The 17,471-nt window shown below is 32.7% G+C and overlaps 1 protein-coding gene across 2 annotated transcripts; it reads right to left on the reverse strand.

Moving 5' to 3' along the window:
* Positions 1 to 1,770: 1,770 nt before the first annotated feature.
* Positions 1,771 to 14,119, reverse strand: LOC145039941 (disease resistance protein RML1B-like). 2 transcript variants are annotated; one of them, XM_078987939.1, is made up of 8 exons: positions 13,421 to 14,119; positions 11,862 to 13,038; positions 11,459 to 11,779; positions 10,534 to 11,379; positions 9,849 to 10,452; positions 3,875 to 3,939; positions 2,586 to 2,723; positions 1,771 to 2,510 (listed from the first exon to the last, which is right to left on the reverse strand). In XM_078987939.1, exons 1-8 carry the CDS (start codon positions 13,993 to 13,995, stop codon positions 1,869 to 1,871), a joined length of 4,368 nt encoding a protein of 1,455 aa, XP_078844065.1. In that variant the 5' UTR covers positions 13,996 to 14,119; the 3' UTR covers positions 1,771 to 1,868. The 2 variants fall into 2 exon arrangements, 1 of the variants encoding a protein (XP_078844065.1); XR_013679843.1 differs by lacking the exon at positions 3,875 to 3,939 and having other exon boundaries at positions 2,396 to 2,510.
* Positions 14,120 to 17,471: the final 3,352 nt, after the last annotated feature.

Genomic DNA, 17,471 nt, shown 5'->3' on the forward strand with positions numbered 1-17,471 from the left:
TGAGTGTAGTATAGAAATGGTTTACGGTAAGATCTCGAGTTTAGTATCGCGCGTGTTGTGCTGGATTTGCGTTCCAGTAGAATAAGAATTGGGGCATCCTTATGCCAAGGGAATCAATCGCAGGGTTCAAGGGTAATGAATGTGTTTATTTTTGATAAAAATCGAGCCGTTGTGTTGTGTCTTGGGTTGGTTCTGTCTGCGAGATGGCCACAACGTGTTTAGAATCAGGAGAAGGTAGGTCGTTGGAGACCGGGTATGATAGGAGACTGTAGTTTGTCTTGTGGCATTCTTTTAGCTGCATGTTTAGTGTCGAGGTGGTTTGGGGGTATTATCGTCATATAAGGTTGCTCTCGGCAGTGGGCTAATGTGTGTTTGTGTGTCTTTCGATTCAGGAATCGGGTAGGAGTCTCTGGTAATTCAGATAGTTGCCAGACAAGTTAGGACCAGGGAGGTCTCGGCTACCTTTGGAAAGCGGCTAGGTGGCAGCAAGATGAGTCGGAGTGGTTTCAGTGATTTGGGATTCATGCGAAGAGTTGCTTGTATTTCGGAGTATATGTTAAGTCGCCTGCAGTTGGATTAAGTAATCTCAGAGTGGCTGATTGGACCCTGTTGCACAACTCTCGTATGAGTCTAACCATCGCAGGGAGGAATCTTCTACTCGAAGGATTATCTAAGCCTTCTGCCAGGTGTAGTGTTCTGCAGTTGTTCATGATCAGTAATTTTGTTCCTATTGAAGCATCAAGATAATCTGGGTTGGAAGTATGTTGTTTAGTCTGGTGCTCATGAGGGAATGGTATGTTAGTGGTTCATTGTGGACGGTTTGTTGGGAAAACCACAACACAACTTGTTGTGGGTCACGATGAAAAGACGACGGCGGATGCTTGCTGTAAGCGATGATTAGTCGATTGGCGGTGTTGACCGTGAGGTTGGTTGCGCTGATTGTTACCACTGTGGTTGGGACAAAAATAATGAGATTGAGTAGTCGAGCCGGTGTGGTATCCTTGGTGATGATGCGTGATCGGAATGGATTGGTTGGGAGGGTCAATCACGGTTGAGACGGGATTCCTCAAAAGCATGGAACGAGCTTGAAATAGAGTCGGGAATGGAGACCGGTGGTGGATAAGGGTAGCAATATTGTCAAACCTCGGTGTGAGAGAGTTGAGGAGATGAGTGACAAGAGTCCTCTTTGACCAGAGAACCAATGTTTGAAAACAAGTCGGCGGTTGAGTTCTTTTTGGAACAAAAATCTATGATGGGGTGGTCGCTAAGCATCATGGATCGGAGCTCATTTGTCAAGTTGAATGGCTCGAGCTTCTTTATTATCGTGAAACAACTCTTCAAGTGTGGTCCAAATCTTGTGAGCGGTCAAACCTTCTTTGAGAACCACTATAAGAGAGGTTGGGAAAGTGTTCCATAGATCCATATAGCAACCAAGGAGTCAAGTTTGGACCATTCTTCACTGTTGGAGGCAGTCGAAAAAGAGGTACCATCCAAGTGACCCATAACCCCATAAGCTTTGAAGTGGGTAGAGAAAAGAACACTCCAAGCATCATAATTGAGTTGGGAGAGATCAAGCACAAGAGGAACGAAGGCCTTGATGTTGGTGATTCAATAGGGTTTAAGGTTTTCGGTGTATGGGTTGGTATTATCATCACCCACCATGAGAAACGATCAAGCAAGAAGTAAGCAAGAGAAGGAAGCCAAGAAGAGGTCGATGGAAGGGGGAGAGACGGAAATTAGGGTTAGATGGTGGGGAGCTTTGCTACCATATGAGGGTAAATATTTTCCCATGAGTTGGAATGATTTCATTAACAAAAATATATAGTACAATACAACATTCGACTATACAATAATAAATATGGGCTAAGCTAATATATACTAATAGGCTCGTCCCCACCGGAGCTACCGTAGCTGCCGTCAGAGATAAACCCATTTTTGGAATCAGGCATGGCATCGTACTTGAGCCGACCGGAGCTACTCCGGTCAAGGTCATCATAAATAGATGAATTCTCCAGGGTGGCAAAGGAATCGAACTGCCTAGATCCATGAGAACCATAAAACTTATCAAATTCATGATTACTAGAAGCTTGAGCCATCTGTAAATGATTTGAAGCTGATGATATTCGAGTAGATTGAAATTTTGGATGATTATGGCTACCCTTGTAAGCAATCTTTGTAATCTGACCGTCCAAATTTGTTTCTATTCTCTTCCTCGCCGTACAATTTGGAGACACGCACATGTAATAGCTTCTAACATTTTTTCCTTTCCCCTGTTTTTTCCCGTATTTTCTCCAACGATAGCCATCATCTGTTTTTATTTGCGATGATTGATTTTCGAAATTGATGTTGCTGCCTGCATAACCCAATTGAGAGCTTTGCATCTGCGAATTTGAATCGGTTGTAATTGTGGAAATTTCTGGGGAGAAAGTTAGGAACTGAGATGGGTGTTCTGATTGCACAAATGTTTTTTCATCTTGTTCTCTGGGTTTCTGATGATTCCATAGCTGCTCCTGAAATTCGTAATAAAATTATTGTCCGTTTCTTGTTTATGAAAAACACAAGAACCCAGAATGATGAAAACTTACAGTTTGATGATTTGATGGTTGCTGAAAAGAGAAATCTGTGAAGCTTTTTTGCTCTTTTTCGATGCTCTGTTCATGGTTTTGGATGTTGCTGCTGAGATTCTTCAATGAGAAGGAACCGGTGGATGGAGATGGTAGAATCTGCAATAAATGTTTAAAAAGGTCGTTGGTGTTGAGAGTTTAAATCCAAATCGGAACTTGGTGGCGAAATAAAAAATTGAATCAAATCTGAAACCAAATCCGAACATGGTGGGGAAACCAAATCGGAACAAATGAGTAAACCAAAGTTCTAAGTAAATGATAGAAATGGTCCCTGAGGTGTATTATATAATTCAGATTCGGTCCAAGGGCATATTGGTCATATAAAAAAATAACAACTCAAAAGCTAGATTTAACGCCTGAATGGCCAACCATGCAAAATCTTTGGGCAATTTTTTGAAAACCACTCCCCCATAACGTTTCTGAAAATATCCTCAACATGCCACAGGTACCATTAGAGAAATTGTCTAAAAAAATGACAAAGGCATGTAAAATCTGTCAAACTATATTGATCTCTTTTAGCACACAATCTTTGGTATTGAAAACATTGAACAAGCAGGATAACTTGGGAGTAAATCACAAATAATTGAGAGAAGAAGAGAGGATGCTCACTTGAACAAAATGAAAGATTAAAAAAAAACATTTGCCATATCAATTCATTCCCTTTTATGAAATTTTCAGAAATAATGCTAATTGCCTTTTATTAAAAATTGTCAAACTCGTACAAGTTACGAGTCGACTCGTACGAGTTATTTCAAACCCTAAACAAACCGACTCGGTAGTTCGGGTCGAGCCAACTCGGACAAGTCAAATAACCTGTGGGTAATGTCGTTGTCCAGCGGGTAATACACATATATTAAAGTATTAATCTATTTAATTTGTAATTGTATTTGCATGTATATTATATATTGGCATAATTTAAAGAAATAAAGGTAAATATTGTTAGTGTATCCCACATCGGTGCGACACTGTAATATAAGTGACTATATATGTTGGAGTTCCCCTTCTCTCCACAAGAGCTCTTTTGGAGAGACAATCTTAGGCTCCACATATATTTATAAATATGCATTAATATTCAACAAATATTATGTCTTTATACATGTATTACATATTTACATATAATTTTTTTCAATATCATGACTCTTAGGATTAGGATTCGAGTCACAAGTAGAGAATTTATATTTCGAGTCACAATTTGACAATTATGCTTTTAATCATGTGATGAGAGAAAGGTCTGATGTCAAAAGATATACCTTCGGTGTCTGAAAATTTTTGCCAAACTTCCTTTGGGATAAAGCTCTGAAATACACTTGCTCTTCTGATTAAAACAAATAAAAAGAAACATGTTAATTATATATATATATATATATATATATATATGACAACCGTCAAAATTCGAGTCGGTTTTAGATTTGACTATACTTAGTTGCACATATAGGCACGACACATAATAGACTTAGTAACTAGAAGCTAAGTTATAACCTACTAGAAACTTGGAAACAAGTAGGACCGAATGATAGTGTACTTAGATTTCACATTGATATGTGAATTCTACTACTACTTAACTGTAGTGACTATCCATATTTGGGTCACTCTTTGACTCGAACACCTTTTCATGAATCATATACACACATCATGCACTTGACCTAGTAGTAGAAATTAGGTCAAAGTCTCATAGAAACTTAAGTCAAAGTTGAAGAGTAGGACTAGTATACTTGATTCCTCAATTTCGCTTGAATCTCGGAATCACTACATAGAATGCCAATAAACCGCTAAAAATAAATTACAAACATTATTTATAACTATAAAAGAGTTATAATACCATAAGATAATTTGAAGTCTCAAAGATTCAATTTAATTTGATATCCAAAGATTTACAAACTCTCAAAAACCCTAAAAACCCTAAAACCAAAATTTTATAAAGTTTAACATCAAGAATTATATAAAAATAGTTATGAAACTTATAAAATTATCTTAAAATAATCAAGTTGGGAAATATAATCAAGGAAATTATAGTTTAATGTACCAACATTTATCCTTAAGCATATTTTATAAAAACTTTAGAAATTTATAGTTGGGAAATATAATCAAGGAAAATCAAGGATTTTATAAAACAATGTAAAGCTTAAGCATATTTTATAAAAACTTTAAAAATTTATAAAAATTGGGGGAAATGATTTGAATGGGATTTATGAGAGAGAAATCCTCTCTCCTCCTCCCAAAAATCGGACTCATCCCCCCCCCCCCCCCCCAATACACCATTTTCCCAAGTCATTAATCAATTTCACTCACCCACTCCATCTCTTTCTCTCTCACACTCCCTCACTTCATTTTCTCTCTATTCTCTCTTCCTCTCTCCCTCAACCACGAAATTCTCCAAAAAATGGGTCATAGAACACACCATGAACTCTAAATCTTAATCATCTTGAGGTGTTCTTAAAGCTAAACCCGAAAATCATTCATTTTCATTCTCTTTTCCTTCAAGTTTTACTTGTTTTTCATGGATTTTCTCCATCTTCTACTCCATTCTAATGAAAGATCAAGAACACATAAACATACACACACACAAACTCACGGTTTTGATAATGATGGTGGTAGGATTTCACCCAAAAACAACATGCAAGTTGTTAATGGTGAAATCCAAGGACCAAAACCTAAGTCAAAATCAACATAATGCACTTTTCTACAAGTTTTGGGTAAAAATCACCACATGCACCCTAAGTTTTCTATCAAAAACGATTTTTGAACATTTCAAACTCATGAATGGTCTTCAAAACAACATGCATGTGATGATCTTCAAGTTTAGATGCTTGATGATCAAAGTTTGTTGTTAAAAGCTTTCAAATATGTTCATGAAGGATTTATTTCCAAATAAATATCTAAAACTCCTTTTCTGACCAAATCCGATTTTTCCCAGATTCCCACCAACAAAATGAGATGTTCTACAAATTTTCAGAAAATAATTCATTTTTCTCGAATTACTATAATTAATGCAATAAATTAGGGAAATAATTCATATAAAATACTTTCTGAGGTCTATAAATCCTAGGTAAATTTGTGGATGACCCCTATGCTAAATAATGACTTCTCATTACGTTTCATCGATTTTTGTTACTGTTTAGCGTGGTTTTGAATTTTCTTTTTGTTTAGCCCCAATAAATCATAAAACCACTTTAGACAATTTGAAAATGGTATCTAATAATCTTCGCAGTTTCTATTAGAGGTGTAAGACTCAGCAAAATATTTTCAGAATTTTTAATAATGCATTCCTATTTTTCCCCGATTTTTGTATTTATAATGGCCTAAAAATAGAAAAAATAGTTCTGCTCATCTAAAATACATGAAAATTTACCAGAACACCTTCTAGTACATTTGGATGCTACATACAAATTTTGATGATTTTTCTCTTCTGTATACTATTTTTCTCCTATTTTCTAAGATTAAATACACTTAAATACACAAAATCGGATTCCAGTTGATAAAAACCACCTTTGGGATTTTTCCCAGATTATCTACACTGTAAATGAACTTTACAAAAATTTTGGTAATTTACTTTAACTGTTTAATAATTATTCTCCAATTAATGATTATTTAAGAGGATAAAACAAAGAAAAATAAAAAGACTAATTGAAAAATATCTTTTATATTTTTCACAGCTTCTACATGTATAATAACAGTGTTACAAAAATTTTGGGCAATTTTGGAAACTGTTTTCTATTTATTTCAATTTCTATTCGAATAAATGCTCAAAAATCATAAATTTAGGTTAAATAGTTTGGAAATCCATTTTTATATTTTTTCCAGCTTAAGTATGTGTAATAACACTTGTAATAAAAGTTTGGTGAATTTTTTAAACTGTTATATATTTATTTCTATTTTTATAGAATAAATACACAAAAATTAGAAAAATTGTGTTAAACTTTTAAAAAACACATATTAATATTTTTCCCAGATTATGTACACTGTAAAGCAGTTACACAAAAATTATAAGACTTTCATGATAATTTACTATTTTTCCATGATTTTATGATTATTAAAGGAATTAAATGGTGAAAAATAGTTAGACAAATCAAAAATTCAAGAAAAATTATCTTAAGGTCTTTGACTTCAATTAAAACTGAAATGAAAAGTTTGGGAAAGTTTAGAACTAAATTGATTTAGTTTTTGAATATTTAATCATTGGAACACCTCTTAAAATGTTAAATATTAACATTTCAATAATGGGAATTTTCCACTTAAATTGTTATATAACAATTGATTCTTTGAAATTTAATTTTCACAGAAAAATGTTTGTAACTTATCAATATTAAATTTTGACACATTATTGGCATAATTCTATTGTAGTAGTAAGTATACTAGTATTAGATTTCAATTAGAGACTCATTAGTGTGTAACATCGTTGTAGGAAAACGATAGTGGTACCAGTGGAGCGTAGATCAAGGCATCATTTGCATCATCTCAATGCGTATTGTGAGTATTCACGACTCCCCTATTTTCGGTTTTTATGTTTTGGGGTGGAAAAGCATGTCCTAAACTATTTTTATTCGTTGTATTTATTTGACTCGTATAAACTTGGTTGCTATATTTTTCATATTGTGAGTATTCATGACTCCCCTATTTTCGGTTTTTATGTTTTGGGGTGGAAAAACATGTCCTAAACTATTTTTATTCGTTGTATTTATTTGACTCGTATAAACTTGGTTGCTATATTTTTCATATTGTGAGTATTCATGACTCCCCTATTTTCGGTTTTTATGTTTTGGGGTGGAAAAGCATGTCCTAAACTATTTTTATTCGTTGTATTTATTTGACTCGTATAAACTTGGTTGCTATATTTTTCATATTGTGAGTATTCATGACTCCCCTATTTTCGGTTTTTATGTTTTGGGGTGGAAAAGCATGTCCTAAACTATTTTTATTCGTTGTATTTATTTGACTCGTATAAACTTGGTTGCTATATTTTTCATATTGTGAGTATTCACGACTCCCCTATTTTCGGTTTTTATGTTTTGGGGTGGAAAAGCATGTCCTAAACTATTTTTATTCGTTGTATTTATTTGACTCGTATAAACTTGGTTGCTATATTTTTCATATTGTGAGTATTCACGCACTCCCCTATTTTCAGTTTTTATGTTTTGGGGTGGAAAAGCATGTCCCGAAAAACTATTATTTGTTCGTTGTATTTAAATTGATTTGTATCAAACATGATTGCTATTTTATTGCTATGTCTCTCTATATATGTCTATGCAACACGGAACATGAGAACTTATCGTCTTAAGGCCCTTCCCTTACACTTTTCTCTAACCATTAACTCTTTGAGCCAATGGTCATTGTGGATAGCGCTATTAGGAATTGACAACTCCTCACTCGCCCGATTGCTGGAGTGCATGATACCATATAATCTATGGAACGATAAGCATAGATCTTGATAGGGCTTCAATCATAGGCTTGGTTGAGAACTCATTGTTTGCTCATACACATACATACTTGTTACTCATTGTTTTTGGTAAAAATCATAAGAATAAAATATTTATATAAATTTCATTAAGTAAAAGGAAATATTAATTTTTTTAGGTAATTAAAATCATTATCCCTAGATTTTAGGAAATCATTAATTAATATTTATATAAAGTTACTAATATACCCTTATAAAATGATTGGTCTAGAACTGTTCTCGCGTTCTCAACCTTTTAGGTGTTCTCATTTGATCCTCTCCCTATATATATATATATATATATATATATATATATATATATATATATATATATATATATATATATATATATATATATATAATCGACCCAATTAAGATCTCAATCATCCATTAATATTTATTAATATATAATAATCCAATAAAGAAGAATTATTCCATTAAACAAAATTAACTAAATTAAATTAACAATCCAATATAATAATAATTATTAATATATAAATATTATATATTATAAATAATATTTATTCATATATAATAATCCAATTAAAATATCCAATAACAAAAAAGTAAAAAAAAATTAATTAAAAGAAATTAATAATCTAATAAAACAATATTTATTAGTATATAAATAGTATATATTAAAAATAACATTTATTAATATATAATAACTCAATAAAAATAAAAAGAAGATATGTAGAAATGCTCCTTGTAGTTTGATTGCAGAAATGGTCCCTAAGGGTAAAATAATCATTTTAAAAAAGTTAAACACCCAAACTGTTAAAGTTAACAGATGAGGGACCAAAATCACAACAAAACTTGTTGAAAATGACCAAATCTACAATTTTTCAAAGGTTTGGACCTTGACCACATAAAAGGAGAAGCCAGAAGTACCATTTTTGCAGTTTTGTCTCCATATATATATATATATATATATATATATATATATATATATATATATATATATATATATATATAGGGTTAGGTTCATGTGAGACGGCCTAATTTTGTGAGACCGTGAGACGCAATCATAGCCACTCATTTAATAGATAAAACAAAAACATTTTTAAAATGCAAAATAATTGAAAATTTTCGAAAAAAAAAATTTCCAATATTATTTTCGAAATATATATTTTCCAAAAAAATAAATAAATAAAAAAAATACATTTTTTTACATATTCTAGTAGAATATTAGAATATTCTACATATCTGGCAAATCTAGTTGAATATTCTAACATTCTAAAAATCACATTAGAATATGTACAGTGTAATATTCTATTAGAATATTTCACGTATTTTTCAAAAAAAACGGTAACTTTTTTTTTATTTATTTTTAAATTTTTTTTAGGTAAATAAAGTTCCGAAAATAATAATTAAAAAAAGAATTTTTGGATTTTTCCTTTTATTTTGCATTTTAAAATTATTTTTAGATTTGGTTTCACGGTCTCACAAAATTAGCATGGTCTCAAATGAACCTGAACCTATATATATATATATATATATATATATATATATATATATATATATATATATATATATATATAACTTTGGAGACACTTATGACAAGAATGTGCCCTCCCTCCCTCCATATCTCTAATACATATTTTCAAAGTTTCCTCATTCCTATTTAACTTTTTCTTTTAATCAAACAATTGTAATACACGGATACCTAACCTAATGTGTGTGTATACACACATACACACACACAATAAAAACGTTAAAATATTGGTTCAGAAATACTTGATAATTGTGAAGCAATAATACATAGGACAATATATGACAAGAATGATGTGTACCTTTATAGCGGGTACTCCTTTCAATTAATCCATGATAACATGGATCCACTTCAATGACATGCCGTGTGAATCCTTCAATGTTTAGCAAGTATACTCCTGTTGTTGTTTGAAAAGCAGAGAGATCCCCACCAATGATGTGATTCCATGACTTGTAATAACCCAACGCATCTTCTTCTTCATCTTTGTTTCCATCATCATACACAAAACTCACCCCCAACTCCTCTGCAAGTTGATGTTGCTTTGTTACACTAATAGTAATTTTAACGTGGTCACCACCTTCCATCTCATTCATCCCAAACATCCAATGGCTTAACAACACAAAACACTCTCCATCTACAATAACATTACTGCCACAGGAATGATGGTACATCCATGTGCGGTTCTTTGTTATATTGCGAATTTCAATAATTGGAAAATAAAGGGACTCATTGTTTTGAATTTGGAATTGCTTCACATAGCAAAAATTCAGTCCTTTGAGGTTGTAAGATGATGATGATGATGGGATGATAAATGATATTGATGACCCGGTGCTTCTATACGTAAACCATTCGGGCAACTCTTTTCCCTGGTAGATTGTGCTGAATATTCCAAATTCATAATACATCTGCCAAATACAACCGTTCTAATTAATCACCATGAATTATATATACATATTAACACAAAGACGTAATTAACCAGAGCAAACCTGGATTTCAGATGCCTTTGACCCTCTATAGGAAGCATCTTTCCCCTTATGCATTTTGTTGAGGAAATCTAGGTTTGTCCAGCCCAAACTATGTAATACCTTTTCTTCAACACCTGACATTGGTTGGATTTTCACAATGCCTTCAATTTCAAAGAACGAAGGCATAATCCATCTCCAATCATATGATAACTTGAGTGGGGACATTTCTAGATCAAATATAACTTTTCCTAGCAAAGGCTTAGTATCAAACAGGAGGATCAACTCTCTTAGCTTTTGTGGAGGACGCTCCACAGACTTCAGAGATTTACAGTTTCTCAGACTAAGCATCTCAAGTCTTGGAAGGCTTCTCACACAATTGGGCAGGGAAACAATAGGATTGTCATCTAAATATAAATGTTTTAACATGGGCAGGAAACTGAAGTCCATGGGAAAGGATTCGGTGGACAAATTATTATTTGCAAGTGACAACCTTACCAAAGACCTTATATGCAGAATTGCGGTCGTGGAAAGCATTAACGGTGAATCCTTAATTCTAACCGTGCTTTGAGATTCATCAAGATTACAACCATCTACAAGTAGAGAATTAACATTCTCTAAAATGCTTAGACTTGTAGGAAACTTTTGAAGCTTTTTGCAGTAGCTTAGATCAATGTGGACAAGTTCACCACAATGCGAAATTGATTCACAAACCTCAAGCAAATTAACACAATTTCTAACTATTAACCTCTCAAGTGCGGGGAGATCCTCAAAGCCACGCAAACTACTAAGCTGATCACAGAAACTTAAATTAAGAATCTTCAATGATCCAAGCAACACTTTGTCTTTTGAGGACGATCCAATTGATTTCTGATATTGAGATAAGTTAGAATTTAGTAGTGAATTTTATCAACTCAACATAGAAGAGTAACAAATAGTGGTAAGTTACCTTTAGCCTCTTATCACTTCGTTGTGGATAATTAAAAATCCCAAATGATTCAATATTGCTATAAGACATGTCGAGAGCAACCAAATTCTCCATTGGTAGGTCTGGAGGGATTGACTTCCAAGGAAACCCATGCATACACAACCATCTTAATGTTTCTGGAAAGTTCTCATAAGACCCATTGATTTGCACATAATTGAGTTGTAGTAGCATCAACTTATCCATCTTACTCAATGTATCTGTTTTCAGCTCATATGCTTCCCGTAACTTCTTATTCTTAAGCATTTTTATGTCAAGGATGAGACCTAGCACATTTCCAGTACCCTAAGAAAAAATGGAATGCCAATTTTTTTTAAAAAAAAATGTTAATAAAAAGTACTTTGAACAAGTTTCAATGGCATGTTACCTTTTTTTGCAACAACACTTTGAGTGACTCCTCATGACACCACAATCGACTTCGCTCCCATGGCCTGTTAGGTGATTCTTGTTGTACTACGAATCTTCCCATGTTTTGAAGTAACCGATGCATCTTCAATTTGTTATCACGTCCAATACTAAGAAGGCATCTGTCCATGAGATTCGTGATTCCAGATATTGTTTCTATATCACATGCTTCTAATATTGTTGTAGCAACATCTCTATCCATTCCAACAAAAAAACAAGCAATATGCTTAAACAATTCCTTATCATTTTCAGATGGCAAAGAGTCAAAGCTCTTTCTCAACACACTAATTATATCGGGATCAATATCTTTCTCTAGGGAAGCTATGAACTCTTTCCAATAAACTACGTCTCGATTATATAGAGATTTGCCCAAAATTGCAAGAGCCAATGGATGTCCTTCACAATACTTCAGAAGCTCCTCTAACACCTCTTCATAACCAGCATGGGTAACATTGGACTTGAACGCATGAAAACACAGAAGTGTCCGTGATTCAGTCTTATCTAAGCCGTTAAGAAAGAATTGAGCATGCTTGGGTTTTGCGTTCTTTTGGAATAATGCAGAACTCTCGATCAACCATGTGTTCTTTGTTGTTATGATAATTTTACTTCCTGGATGAAAAGCTTTGCTTCCAAGTAATGCATCTATCTGGTCAAGACTATCAATATCATCAAGAACTAGAAACACCTTGTTACATGCGACTACATTCTCTATCTCTGAGGTGTACGTAGAAGCATCATGAACGTGAACTGAACTTTGTTCTGAAATGTCATCATACAGTTGTTTTTGTAGACTAAGCAACCCATTAAAATTTTCAGATTTCGGACTAATATCTTCAATAAAATTGCTTCTGTTAAGCTTTTCATCACATCTCCTACTAATATCTTCAATAAAGCTGCTTGTGTCAAATTCATGAGAATGAGACCTGTAAACATATTTGGCTAAAGATGTTTTCCCGATCCCACCCATACCCAAAATGGTGAGAACATCGGTTGTATGTGAGGATGCATCTTTCAACCATGAAGTGACATAGTTAATGGAAGATTCCATCCCAATAAGTAGTGGGAGAGCACTCCTTAAGGGTGCATGTAATCTACGGTAGATGTACTTAACAATTTCTTCAATAAACTCCGTCTCTCGCCTGAAATTTGATTTTAGTAAGAACCACAAAACACAGTCATAATGTTTACATATAAGTATCTAATCATAATTAACTAACTGACCAGGAGATTTCATATCCAAAGATCGAAATCATAATTATATTATAATAAGGTAATAATTTTTACATATAAGTATCTAATGTGAAAGGTTATGATTTTTATGTACAATAAGACCAGAGCCAACAATGTAATACACAATTTCAGTAACATGCCACCAAATTTCATTATGCTTAACATCCCTCTTACTCTATGCTTAACATAATTCAAACTTAGATTAAATTTTATGTATCTTCTTTATCCAATTTACATACATACACAAAAAACTGAAGGAGCATGGAAATATGGGTAAAAACATATGGTTACCTGCCATTTACATCCCTCCCTTTTAAATTAGCAACTTCTGTAAGGGATTTCTTCCATTGGTCAATCTTTTCAGCCAATTCGCTTCTTTTATTTGCATCTATCTCAGCCTCCATCATCCGTCTGTGCTCAGCCATTGCAAGTCCAAAGGTGCTTTCTTGCTTCCTGACATGGGTGGGATCAACATGATAGAAGATGGGGACAACAATTTTGTTGGATGACATACGCTGCTCAAGGATAAACATCAATTCATCAAGGCACCGGGGCGAATTAGCGTAATTCTTAGACAACACTATAATACAAGCCCTAGATTCTTTAATCGCACGCTCCAGTTCTAGGTTTAGAACTTTCCCGGTTTTAATTGCACTCTTCACTTCCGGTTTCAGATCTTCCTCTGTTTTGATCATTTCATCGTCCAAGAAGGTAGTGATATCCGCATCCATTAGGGCCTTATGCAAGTGATCGATGAAAGTATCACGAGTGTCACACCCGTTGAAACTTAAAAATACATCATATCTATGACGATCAGCTGATGAAGAAGATGAAGGTTCTTCTACAAATTCTGACAGATCAACCATTATGAGTAATGGGAAGGTATGATTGATTTGAGACCTCGATTTATGATCTGGATGCGCCAAAAAGTGGTTTATACCAAGATAGTCCAAGTCATCTCCTTTTGATAAGAAATGTCTTTGATTTGGAATTTGCTTGGAAACTTGCGATTCTATGATTGAAATAAATTTAAGAGTAAATTACATAAATAGTCCCTATGGTTTGAGCTAATTTATATTCTTTGACTTTTGACTTTTTTTTAACTCCTACTTTTCCTATTCCTATAGTATATTTTTGTTAGTATATTTTTGTTAGGTGTTTGGTCTATGTCCTATCTAAAAAAACTATTATGCTTTTATTAATATCTTTTTTAATTAATTTTATTATTTATATATTTTTTTTATAAAAGAAATTAAACAACACTACCGACATACAGTCACTTTAAACTTGTGTATAACCATCTCATCTACCCCCTATTTCCCACTTTTTCGACAAGATCCCCGCTTTCCCTTCCTCCATCGTCGTGATCTTTCCAACAAGCTTCATACCCACAACAATCAAATTCATGAAAAGGGAAAAAACCATAACTAATATTTGATGAAAATAAGATCTCAAAAACCATAAAATTCAGTTAAATAAAAATAAGAAAAATACAACCCAAAATCAGATCAAACATCAATTATAACCTCTAACAATGAATTCATTTGTTCTAAAATTTTAGTTTGACGCCATAGAAAAAATACTATTAAGTAAGGATATGAGAGGTTGGAGCTATCTCACGACAACGATGCTCCATGGATTCACCATCTCGTTTTTTCTCTTGTCTCCACCCCCAAAACTAAAATCAAACTTGGATCTTTGAAGAACAAATAAACACAAGCCCATAAAAACACATGCCATACCAGTGGGTCCTAAACACGATGGTGATGAATCCACAACTACAGGTTATGAATCAGTGAGTAGAGATGGATGGTTGGGAATGTCGCTTCTTGGAAAATACCCTCTACAATTATAGATTTTTTTAGCTAGGTTGTATTTATTTATTTATTTTTTTTTTAAATTGAGCACTTATGTTTTTGGAGGGAAGACATTTATGTACGTGTGTTCTTACAGATCGTTGTTTTTTAGAAAACCGTAAATGTCAACATTTGCGTCTCCTTTTCTAAAAAAACAAAAAAAAAGACATGGACCAAAGTCTGCGGTCAGAAAAACATTTCTCGCATACATCTTTTACGCTATATATATATATATATATATATATATATATATATATATATATATATATATATATATATATATATATATATTATTATTAAACATATTTGATATTTCTTGAAACTTTAAGAGGTACAAGTTTATAAACACAATGTACAACTTGACAAACATACTTCTTTTAGAACGATACTATTTTATCATATTAATTACTTTCCTTCTTTATTCCCCCAATCTCGACCCCTCCCAATTTTGTCTCTCACATTTACATATATATATATATATATATATATATATATATATATATATATATATATATAGATAGATAGATAGATAGAGAGAGAGAGAGGTAAATTCAAATGTTTTTCACATCTATTGTGTGCTAGAATGCACCAATAGGAATTTAGTATTAATTATATGTATATTAAATGCTATCTATATTTATAACTCATTTTTATGGAAACTAATTAAATTCGTCATTAATGTCAACAATAATATTTTTTCAGAATAAATTCATATCTAGAAGAATGAGAGTGTATTGCAGCAGAATGAGAGTGTATTGCAGCAGAATGAGAGTGTATTCTAGTAGAATACACTCTCGTTCTTCATATTCTATACAACTTTATTGTATTTGAAGTGATTGAGTCTTGAAACAAAGTACGAGCTCGTATATAAAAACCTAGATGCAAATTCATTCTGAAAGAATGTTATTGCTGGCATTAACGACAGATTTAATTAGTTTCCATAAAAAGAGAATTATAATTATGGATATCATTTAATATACATATAATTATGGAAATCATTTAATATCTATAATTATTTAATTAAATAATTATTTAATTTACTAAATTTCTATTGGTGCATTCTAGCACACAATAAATGTAAAAAACAAAATAACCTAGCCCTATATATATATATATATATATATATATATATATATATATATATATATATATATATATATATATATATATATGTTCCTCACCAAAAACCCTAAATCACGCATCCTCTGGATCTTTCTGTAAAAACCAAAAAAAGTAAATCCATCAATACATGTGTTGTCGTGCTCTGCCATCGGCACTACCTTATTCTTGATATATTGTTGAAGAAAGGACTGCATCTGTAACTATAATTGCTCAAATATATATCTTCATTTCTCTTTCTATGTCTAAACGAATATCATCACTGATTATGCTAAATAGACCTCGAGTTCAAATACTCTCTGACCATTGTGCTCTCTCTGTCTCTCACTAATAGGTGTATCCTTCCATTTTTGTTCATTTTCTGTTGTAATGTATGTTGCTTGTCTCTTCTCTCTATCTTGTTTCAATCGAAAGAGAACTATTTTAAATGAATTTGAACTTATGATCCATTTCTACAATTTAATTCTACGATCTACCAACCACGAGTTCGACTCCTACTCTTTTTTTTGGAGTAATTGCCACTTACTAGCTTCTCACTTCTTTGTTTATGATGTCTTAAGCATATAATTTCATTTTCACATGCTTGAAAATGCTTTTCTAAAAACCCTGAATTTTGTTTTGTTTTTCATGCATTTTTGATGATTGTAGAATGGTCATTCCCAACTCTGCTCATCTAACAATGTTTTGATTTATGTGTGTAATGTTTGTCCAAGAAACCTTCTAAACCCAAGCCAACCATTGATTTTTATGTGTATTACTATATTAGGGATTGGGTATAGTGTAATTGTTGGTCAGTTGTTTTCCATTTCTCTTTGTTTGCTTTTCAGACATGGAGTATCTAATGCACGAAGTCCCTATTAGGGACCAAGTATAGTGCACATGTTAGTGCAAATGTTGATTTTTCAACCATATTTTTCATGTTGGATAAAGTGGGAAAAACAACAATAAATCTCGTACACATAGAAAAAGTTGATCAAGCCATTTATAGGACAAAGTGAGGAATAGAAGTAAGAAGTGGAAGCTAAGGAGGACTTTCATCGGGTCAGATAGGATTTCAAAGGAAGTTTTAGGGGCACATCAAGATATATGAAAATGAAATTTTCAAAACTCAACTCACTTTTTTTAGGATTTGCAAATTTGATTTCTATCAATGAAATTTGGAAACATAATTGTTATATAGAACATTGATGGTATCAAGATCTATAATATATTTGGCTCAAAATATGACATTAAAGGAATAGTTATGTATATACATTAGAGTCTATAAAAATCAATATAGTTTGACTTTCTAAAGAAAATTAGAAGATGCGGGTTGGACCCGTTACTATCTATTTTTTTAAGTGTATTGTTCTCAAATATAGCTATTG

The sequence above is a fragment of the Lactuca saligna genome, chromosome 1 (genome assembly GCF_052625555.1).
Source record: "Lactuca saligna cultivar CGN05327 chromosome 1, ASM5262555v1, whole genome shotgun sequence".
Lineage (NCBI taxonomy): Eukaryota > Viridiplantae > Streptophyta > Magnoliopsida > Asterales > Asteraceae > Lactuca > Lactuca saligna.